Below are 10,708 nucleotides of genomic sequence, written 5' to 3' on the forward strand. Positions count from 1 at the left end.
TCATTCTGTTGCCTTTGATAATACTTAACAATGTTGTCTAAATTTTGCTCTGGTATTTTTGTATCTAAGCATTTTTTTAAAAATCTTTTTCTAAAATATGCACCTGTTGTCTTTTCTTTTTAATGGCATTGACAATTTTCTGCTTTCCTTTTAATGGAGACATTTTTGATATCAGATTTGTTAAAACATGAAGTTTCTTCAGAGATTTCGGCAAAGCACTATTAATTTTCTTATCTGATTTTTCCAAAGATTGTCTGCTGGTGTAGCCAGATATTTTCATGCTTGATTTTTCATCTTTTGCTTTTTTCTTTCTACATTCCTTTGTGCAGGGATGATTGTGAGCCGAAGTCAAAATTCCAGAAAATTTCCAAATAAAAAGTTTAAATCGAAAAATTAGAAAAAAATTTAAACAAGGTTTTTCCCTTTTTCTGAATATTTCTTAGTTTACTTAAAATATATTTAAAATTTTACATACCTATGATGACCTGGAGAAGTAATTGAAATTTACAAATATGTCTTTCTTTCCTGAGTTTATGATTATAATAACTACTTACTGATAAAAAATTAATATTAATCTTGAATATAAGCTTATAAAGTAGCTCTCTCCTTACAAACAAATAGTATAAACTGTGTTTTTAAGTTCCACCTTTGAAAATTTGATTTCCGAAAACTTTTGTGATCAATGATTTCTTGAAACATCTGAACCTTCGATCTCCGGATCACAGTTAGTGAAAAATCTGGTTTTTTTCAGGAGCACAATCAGCCTTGTTTGTGCTTCATTATTTTTTGTTCTTATGTTCTCCTTCTGTTCTTCAGTAAGAACCTTATATGTCTATATTCTTTTTTTTATTTCCTTGCTTTTTTCTGCTTTGATAGTTTCATATTTCACTGTTTCTGCTTTCAATTCCTATCTTCCCAGTCGAGACCTTTCCGTACTTGTTAATGGCATGAGGGATTTTAAAGTTTTACAAACTTAGTTTTGAATTCTACAATCTATTTTAAGTTTTGTAAACTTGAATTAATTATATAATTATGAAATAAATCAACAAGCAAAGATTAAATCCTTTCAAAACTCTTAAGGAAAATTTAATAGAAAAACATCTGCAAATAAACATGTGCATAAGCTAAATAATTTTAATAAATAATGTTCTATTCTAAACAATGTTCTACTCTAATTAATTTTCTATTAACTGTTTTGTTGTCATTATTCCTAACATAACTTAGAACAAATAAACATGTTACCATAAATGCAATTGTTGCGTAAATTTAATAAATATATATATATTTAATAAATGAAGAATTTAAACTTGTTTTAAACAAAGTAATTAGTCAATTTAATTGGTCATTAAGAAAATAAATTGCAACAGTGCAAATTTTATAAGTTTTATGCTTAGCAATACAAGTTTATTGAAAGGGATTTTTATCAAGCTCAAATGTTTATTAAAAGTTAGTAAAATTGTATTTCGCAAATGGACAATTACAGCATATCATAAATTTTTTTATTTTCATACCTAACTTATTGGAAATTCTCCAATGAAACCGAAAATTTGATTGTTTTTTTCGGCAAATGTTAATTTATTTAGTTATTAAACATTTAAATTGCTCCAAAAGGCCTCCGTAAGTGATGCAATCAAAAACGACCCCTGATTGGTCATGACGCCAAATGTGCCGAAGGAAAACGTGCCGTCTCCATCCGCTAAGGCTATTTCAATGCTCTTTTAGTTTTGATATCACGTATACCGTATGAACATCCTTTGTAAATTATCAGTAAAAATTTTGTGAATTAAATTTACAGTTCTGAGAGTGTGTGCACGGCCGGATTATCCTATAGGCACACTAGGCACGTGCCTAGGGCCTACGAAATTCAGGGGCCTACGAAAAACTTGGGAGAAAAAAATTTATTGACCAAAATAATTTAGCTTTAAAAACAAGTGTATTTTGCACAAAATTATGAAGATACAAATAAAAATATAATATTTTTCGGTAATAAATTATTTTGCAGAATCTTATGATCTAATATATTACTTTTTTGCGATTTTTGGATTCAACGAAATCTTGTATTATGCAGTCGAATTCCGAACTACGCAAAATGTCGTATTCAATAGACATAAGTGCGAGAGATGCCAAACGATCTTGATTCATTGTTGAACGCAAATAATTTTTTATAAATTTTAATCTGGAAAAAGATCTTTCTCCTTCTGCATTTGATCCAAGAATCGACAAATATATTCTTAATGCAATGTGAACGTTAGGAAAAGTATTCACAAGTTTATCTTTAATTTGAGCCTTCAACATTTCTTGTGCAGATTTATGCTCATACAAATTTGAAAATAGTAAAAATTCATCTACAAAGTTTTCCTCTAAATCGGAAGAGTAAATTTTCACCAAAAATGGTATTATCGATATCAACTGCAATATCGGCAGTATGTCAGTATTGCAGATAAAGTTAGATAAACAAATTCGTAAATTAAAACCCATATTAATAAAAATGTAAAAAAAAAATATGCAAGAAAATTTTAGCAGGGAAAGAGGGGCGGAATGGGGGGGGGGCAAAAACGGCTATGCCTAGGGCCTACGAAAGGTATAATCCGGCTCTGTGCCTAGGGCCTACGAAAGGTATAATCCGGCCCTGAGTGTGTGCAAAATGAAAGAAAGATTTTAAAACTTCAAACGTTGTTATTTATCATTAAAATATCTGAAGAAATGATTATGTAGCTCTTTACAGCGACTCAACATTTCTTTTCGGCTGAAATCAGTAGTGTTAAAGTTCATAGAAAATACTATTTTATTCCACTTACTTTTAAATTAAATTAATGCTTCACAACAACCTAATTACTTAATTAAAATAAGTCGCAGATTGGATAGAAATTTTATACATTTTGATATAGGATGGATGATTTTATAATTCGTAATTGCATTAAAACAAATCAGTATTTTCATAAATCTAGTCCATTGAAAAATATCAGTCCATCATCGTTACAATCTATGTGCTAATGATCAAAAATTCAAATAATGTAATTTAATGTTGCTTCTTTAATTTATTTATTTATTACTAGAGTTGAAGGATTTTCTTTTTAGGTAAATACTTACTAATGCAGTTTATGTCATCTTTTTTTGTTTGTTTCACTATGCATTAAATATTTAAATACACATTAACACTTATATTTATTATTCCTAGCTTAAATAGGAATTTCGTTACAGTTCGAAATTATTTTTATTTTTAAATTTATAAATTTTAATTCCTTTTTCTGCAATATAGTATTAATAAAGTATGGTTATTGTTAATTTCTCTCCTTATTTTTGCAAGCTATTTGTCAGTGCTTGCAGTGAAGAATTCTAAAATAGTAAAATTAATACATTATACATTTTTAATAAAAAAAATTTAATAAAGAAGTTTAAAAAAAATCTCAGGTTATGCATACGGTATAGCCAAAAACGTATCAACGCTTTCAAGAATCTAGTCCATTGAAATATATCTGACCATCATCATCACCATAATCTAGTTATACTTAAAATTTCACTTAATTTCTCATTTATCCATATCTAATTAACTTATTTATCCACAAAATTTCAGCGAATATCATTAAGCTGGAAGTTTGTGTTTCACTAAAGCTAGAGAACAAAAATAAAAAATTAACTTATACAAAATGGAAAGAAATTCTAATGCACATTCTTTATTAAATAATTAAAAAATAAACAGTTATGTTGATATTTTTTCTCAATATTTTTGTTCTTTGAGTAAATAGGAACTTTGCTATGGCGAAAAATTATTTTTATATGCATTTATAAAATTTTATTCCTATTTCTGCAATAAAGAACTAAATAAATGCATATGCTTGATTTCAAATACTCTTATAACATAGATTAAGGCAATTAAAGTAAAGTTAATAAAATCTGCAGAAATATATATATATATATATATATATATGAATTTAAAGTTTTGTTGGGATCACAAGTTTTTTAAGAGGCTACTGCTATGAATACAATTACATGCTTTGAATTCACGCTAGAATAAATAGATAAAAATTATCAATAACTTAAGCTGTCCTACATTTTAAAATCTAAAACTATTTATTCTACATAAGAAAATGATCCAACTTTTCTTTCACTTGAGATGAAAATAAATCTTCCAAATGAACTTGAAGTATACATTAAAATTAAGATTATAGTTTAATAATGAAAAAATGAAGTTTTGCATAACGCATCATTTATAAGCAATACCATGCACTTTTTTTATTGAACTAAAAAATCTTAAATATTCCGAGCTACAAAATTTCGTCAAGTATTAACAATGTTTCAGTGGGTACCACTAAAATTTAACACTATAAAAATACGTTACATCAAATCCACATTTTTATTAAGCGATATTAAGGCGCAATTTTTTATACAGATAGCTTTAGACCATCTAAAATGGTTGGATTTAATTAGAAAATTTAATCGAAAGCAAGAACGTATTGGTTTTCACAGCACGGCTATTGTAAGTGAACGGCAGATGGACACGTGTGACGTCAGTTCGTGAATAATCACGTGACTCCCCGTTTCAGGCGAAAACGAAAGTAAGCGTTTTTTGATTTAAAATAACTAAATAAATAGCCTTCTTAGAAAAGTAATAAAATGTTTTCTGGGAGTTTTGAGGGATTCTGAATGCATTAAAATTAAAAAAAAATTTGACTGTAATTGTCCATTGTCATGTCTGTTATGTTGCGGACATGACCAATTTAAAAATTCTTTAAAAAAATATCAAACAAAAAAAATAATATTTTTTTAAAAATCATAATAATATAACACTGCAAATAGTCGAAAGAAATCCAATTTTTTAAAAAATAAATCGTTTAACTGCTTTGTTTTAATATAACTTTAAAAAAATCATTAAAGTAAACATGTTCTCTCATATTTAAATACCAAATGTAAAATTTACATTTTTTCAGTTATTAATTATGTAAATACAATATATCTCTTAAAATATCATGTTTAATTACAAATATTATATGCGAAACTTTTAAACTCAATTTTTCACATTTTATACAAATCACATTTTATACAAAACTACTAATCTTCTGCTATGATGAAAAATGTTTTTGGAGGAAAATTTTTTTTTTTCGAAACCAACCGTCATTATGTGCATTCTCAAGATTCTTCTTTTATTTTTAATCGTTTCAGGAGTGTTTCCAATTGCATGTCCGAATTAAAGAACTTGAACCTTCTGCCTCAAGAGTATTGGCATGTTAGATTTTATTTTAATCCACTTTAGTTACTCAATTTTAGTTATCCTTCATTATGAAAAATTATTGTTTTATAACTTCGGATAATACTATGATTATCATTCAGATATTATGATTATTTATTACGAACAAAACGTTTTTTTTACATTTGACATTTATTAACAAAACAATACTTTTGAATTGAATAAACTCTGATTCTTCAGAAGAGCGGTATCATTTGCTTGATATGGAATCATATCTGCTTTCATTAAAAATCATTTGCTTTTATATAAAAATGAAAGAAGTATGTTTATTAATATAACCACACTATTATTTATTACTAATGGCAAACAAATATTTTATGAAGCGTTCTTTTTTTTAAAAGTGATAAATTTCTGATTCCACTTTGTTTTCTGCACCGTGCACAATAAATTTTATACTGATTAATTCAGTTTTTATTCACGAATTTGAAGATAACGCTTTTTTTTTTTTTTAAAAATTCAGTTGATCATAAAATATTCTGCCTTGTGCTTGGTTTTAATTAATATGTTAGCATTGCTTTAACTATCATTTCCGTTTTGTTAATTTTCAAGTGTTGTTTTTATTTAATATGATTAATAAGTTTTCCTTGTATTTTATTGTTTTCTTTTTTCCTTATAAATAGATAGAAAAAAATTTATGTTTTTTTAATCATTGGCTTTCTCTTATATTAGTTAGTTTGGTGATTTTAATTAATCTTCAAAAAATAAATATGAGATTTTTGTAATTTTTAAACTTTTCTAGTCTAAATTTGTAAATGTTTTTATTTTTCTATCATAATTTTTTTCTTTTTAATTTTAGGTGCACATCTTTTCTCTTGTTTCCCTTACTTTAAAATGTGTTACTCTTTTTTATTGTAATTTGAGTTCGATAAAACATTGATGATTGACACTTTTTAGTCAATTCAGAAATCTGGGATAGCAATGGTCCCGAGCATCCCGCGTAATTGGTTCTTTACTGTATAAGAATTCATTCAACGATGAAGAATGCAAATGTAAAACAGATACTTTAAAAAAGCTATTCCCTTGTTATTGAAAAACAAATATAACGATTCTAAGAACTTAATATTCATAGAAAAATATAAAAAATTATCTATTTCATGTGTTTAAACTTATATACTTCGGTTTTAAAAGATTTATATTCAATGAATTAAATTAGGTTTTGAGAATATTAATTAATAACACTGATAAGTTTTATGAATATTAATTAATAAGTTTTAAAAAACTGTAACTGCAAAAAAATATAAACAAAATTACAAAAAGTTCACAAAATATTCATGGATTACTTAACTTTTTTAAAATTCTTATAATGTAATAAAATTGTTAAAAATACTGAGAGTTTTAAATACCTTGCGTGAATGTGTAGCAAAAAAAATAGTGAAAGCAATATGGAATTACAATAAAATTAGTACAAATAAAGTGTATCAAATTAATTAAATGGGCAATTAAAAACAAAATTAATTATAATTAATTGAATTTACAATTAAAAATGTTAGCATAAATATTTTGAATATAATGGAATTTTACCATGATCAAGTCTTAGCAATAATAATCAATAAAGCAATCAAACCACAAAGATTAATGATGGAATTGGTTTAAAACAAAGAAATAAAATTTTTTACTCAGATCAATGCAAAATTAGAAATTACCAATATAATATCACATTAATTAAAAAAAAAAATTTTTTTTGGTGGAATTATATTTTCATTTATTATTTGAATATCAGATTATATTTATTCAAATATACAGTAAATAACTAAATATCATGCTATGCTTTTAACAATTTACTCCCATTGTTGAAATTTTAAAAGTTTTTGACATTAAAAAATTTCAAAAACAGCAAATTTCCATTATATTCACACATTCCCTCTATAATAAAAATTGTAAAATCGCTTACTTCCAGTATAGTCTTAAATTACAACATTAATCATTTTTCTAATGCGCAGAATACACTGATATGTGAAAACTAAGGCAGTGATTTTTTTCTAAAAATTCCTGCTGGTTTTTAGTTTTATTCATTTAAACATTTCATTTTTACTATTATCTATTTAAACATTTCATAAACTAAAACATGTCAAGAGAAACAAATTTACACTATAATATAAATATTGAAACATGTCTCAAAACAAAATCTTACACAATACACTTGATTAACATCAGCTCTGTAAAGATAAATTATTTACATTACAATTGCACATTTGACATCATTTTGTTTACACATTCATCCTACTTTTTCTAATAACTCAAGGTATTGTAAAATTTCATTCAGCAAAAAAATAAAAATTTGAGCTACAAACAACTAAAAATTTGCGAACTTATAATCATTATCACAGATTTATAAGAAGATATTAAAACTAAAACTCAGTGGCACGACAGCCCAAAATGGCCACCAAGGCCTACTGTGCCCATCTCAGTTTTCTTGACCTTGGGCTCTGGGGTGCAGGAGCAGATGTTCCAGTCAGGTGGTCAACCGAACGCGAAACCCCCTGTGTTTAGTTCCCAAGCATGCTTGGTACTCAATTATCGACCCACTGAAGAGATGAAAGGCTGAGTCTACCTTGCCCGGCCCGAGGATCGTACAAGGGACCTGTGGCACGACAGCGCGAAGCGCTGCCGCTCAGCCACCGGGCGTCAAGAAGATATTAAAGCATGGTTTAATTACAGCCCCGTGGCAAAATCCCAGCAATGTGGCGACATTATCGCAGAACATTACAGAGTTCTTGCAGAAAGATTTTTCTTTTGCAAGGTAAAAAAACAATTACTTTTCTTTTCTTCTCTTCAGAAATTTACCCCTAATATTTAAATCATGCATTTAGATAATCACTTTTTGAGGAGCTCAATTTATGCCGATAGTATCGTATACGATGTTATGTTTTGATAGTATTTTCGGCAGTTATTGATAATGATTTTCACGTGGTTTTCAAATATCTATCCTGCTGCATTAGAAAAAGTTTGAAAAATGTGAAGCGTGCATTGTAGTATTTACTTTTTAAGACAATAATTCTATCGAATTTTTGACAGTTATTGCTATTGATTTCTTCATAGTTTTTAAAAGATTATATGTTTCCTACGATATTATTTATTACAACAACTTAATCTCCAAACAAAACATGCATTTGAGGAGTCCAATTCGCGTGATTTCGTCGTCGATCCATTTCCCGGCAATTACTACTGCTGATTGCATAATTTTTTTTTCTTAATGAGATGATTATTTACAAAATGCGAAGAATGAAGTAATTTGTGCGTTTCCCTCCGCAACACAATGCTATATATAATAAAGAGAAATTACACAGGCATGTAATAAAGAGAAATCTCCTGAACTTTCGAAAATTTAGTATTCAGCAACCTCAAAAAAGCACTTTGGGGTTATATAACCAGCAAATACACAAATTTTTAATCTTTTACCTTATAAAAAGTTTTAAAGAACTAGTTTTTGAATCAACATATTTTTCAATATAATATTTCTGACGTTTATATATTTATAGATATTAACATATTGGCTCTCTAAAGCACGTTATTTTATTATTTTTTTTCCAATTATATAATTCATTTCAAACGTTATAAAACAGTTGCTATTAACTTTAACAAATCATTGGTGAACAAACTTTAAGAAATGTACACCAGCCAAAATTTCTTTAATTCAATCACACTATTTATAAATAATATGTTTTTGAAATCCAACCTTTTACAAATTTTGATCTCAGAACATAAACTAGACAACAACATGCATGTGCAATATATAAAACAAATATAATCATATAATAACGAATGAGACTGCATATATAAAGTCAACGTATAAAGTTAAGAATGCAAAATATAAGAAGATAATTACAAAATTTAGAATGTATTTTCGCTTAACATTTACAGATCCTTAAGATTTACAGTATTTACAATGTAGTCCTCAGAATTTAACTCAGTAAATATAACTTTGAACAAATTTAAGTTAGTCTGAAACTGCAAGCAACACTTTCTTTATTTTTCAGCAAGTTTCATAACAAACAGTTTAAACAACCATACTTTTATTTTGTGGAGAGTACATAGCGACCACAAAACAAACGAAAGTACAGAACGAACCAGTTCAACTATAATAGTTCTAAAAAGTGACACACTATGGCGATACCAGTAAGAAAAGACTTTTAGGGTTATAAAAAATGCTGGCATTCAAGACAGTGCATTGGTTGAAATGGAAATTGGTAACTGGATGGAGTGAGCTTAGCGTTGTTTTTAACTTATATTCTGAATTAATTTAGAATATTACATATGTTTTTCGAAAGATAGTGTACTAAACTGTAGGTGGCGTAGAACAGAACTCTATACCTATGGCAACACTTCACATGCTTTCCCCATTAGCGTGTGGAAAGTCATAGAGGAAGGAAGTACATTAGTTTCTCTCTTGATTTTCATATAGATTAAAATCTTTTAAGTTGGAAGACTATATGGAACTGAAAACTACATTAAACATAGTTCTAAAGAAAAGTATCACGGAAATTTTAAAAAGTATTTTTATTAAATAAAAAGGAAAAATATTAAGAAAAGGGAAAATATCGTAGTACATTCCTATACAACTGAAAAGAGGAGGAGAGGGAAGGGAGAAGGGCTAAAGGCATGAAACCAGTCTCTCCCCAGATGGCGTATTCGAGTGCTGCGGTCGCCAATTGACAATTTCCTTTTAAATGCTGCAATTTGAGGATTTATATTTGATCAATCTACGTATTTCGTGTGATTTGTAATGTTATAGCACAACTTGATTAAAAATAAATGTATGGAATGCCTGCATTAAAATGAATAATATTATTTAAGATTTAGTATTTTATTTATGAGTATATGTTTTTATTTATAAAGTTTATTTTAATTATTTTAAAGCTGATATATATTAACCACAATTTTGACTAATATCTTTCTGCAAGATGCTTTTCCCAGATAGCAAAATAAGGTTTTTTTCACCCAACAAAAACCTTTTCATGTAAACCTAAAAAGGGTTTTACACACGGTTTTCGTGTAAACCTTCTAACCTTAAGACGAGATCTGCGACAATCTGCTCTATTCTACGCACATTACCCTAATCCTAAACCTTGGGAAACAACCTTCCACATAACAACCTTAAAACGAGGTTGTCTTAGGGTTTTCAAGCGAGAAAAAAAAACTTTGAATAAAGCTAGTTCTAAGGTGAAAATCATCTTAAATCTACATAATTATAAGGTTTCCGTTCGCAGCATTTCGTAAGCTCAGCTAAAATCTACCTTGTCATGAGATTTTCATTGACAATGCAATTTAATACTATTGCTAGTGTACGTCAGCTAAAACGTCATTCGGAACGTGACGTCATCACTCCCAAGATTGTATGACGGCGCGTTTCATTATTATTACTAGGTTTTATATTTTACTTCATTATTATTATTAGGTTTTATATTTTTATATTTAGCTTCTCAATCAGAGGAAAATTCTTCTTTTCATCAATTTTGCTCGATT

General features: G+C 27.7%; 1 protein-coding gene across 5 annotated transcripts in view; it reads right to left on the reverse strand.

Moving 5' to 3' along the window:
- pps (protein partner of snf) overlaps positions 1–9,346 on the reverse strand; it is a 153,774-nt gene extending 144,428 nt beyond the window's left edge. Inside the window, exon 1 of one of the 5 annotated variants that reach the window (XM_043049286.3) lies at positions 9,257–9,346. In XM_043049286.3, the coding sequence (XP_042905220.1) occupies positions 9,257–9,278 (22 nt within the window). In that variant the 5' untranslated portion in view covers positions 9,279–9,346. Of the gene's footprint in view, positions 1–9,071 lie in introns of all 5 variants that reach the window. The other 4 variants (XM_043049290.3, XM_043049287.3, XM_071187837.2 and 1 more) reach the window with 4 other exon arrangements.
- Between the last annotated feature and the right edge of the window lie 1,362 nt (positions 9,347–10,708).

This window comes from Parasteatoda tepidariorum, chromosome 11 (assembly GCF_982258835.1).
Source record: "Parasteatoda tepidariorum strain Cologne lab strain chromosome 11, Ptep-v5.0, whole genome shotgun sequence".
Classification (NCBI taxonomy): Eukaryota; Metazoa; Arthropoda; class Arachnida; order Araneae; family Theridiidae; genus Parasteatoda; species Parasteatoda tepidariorum.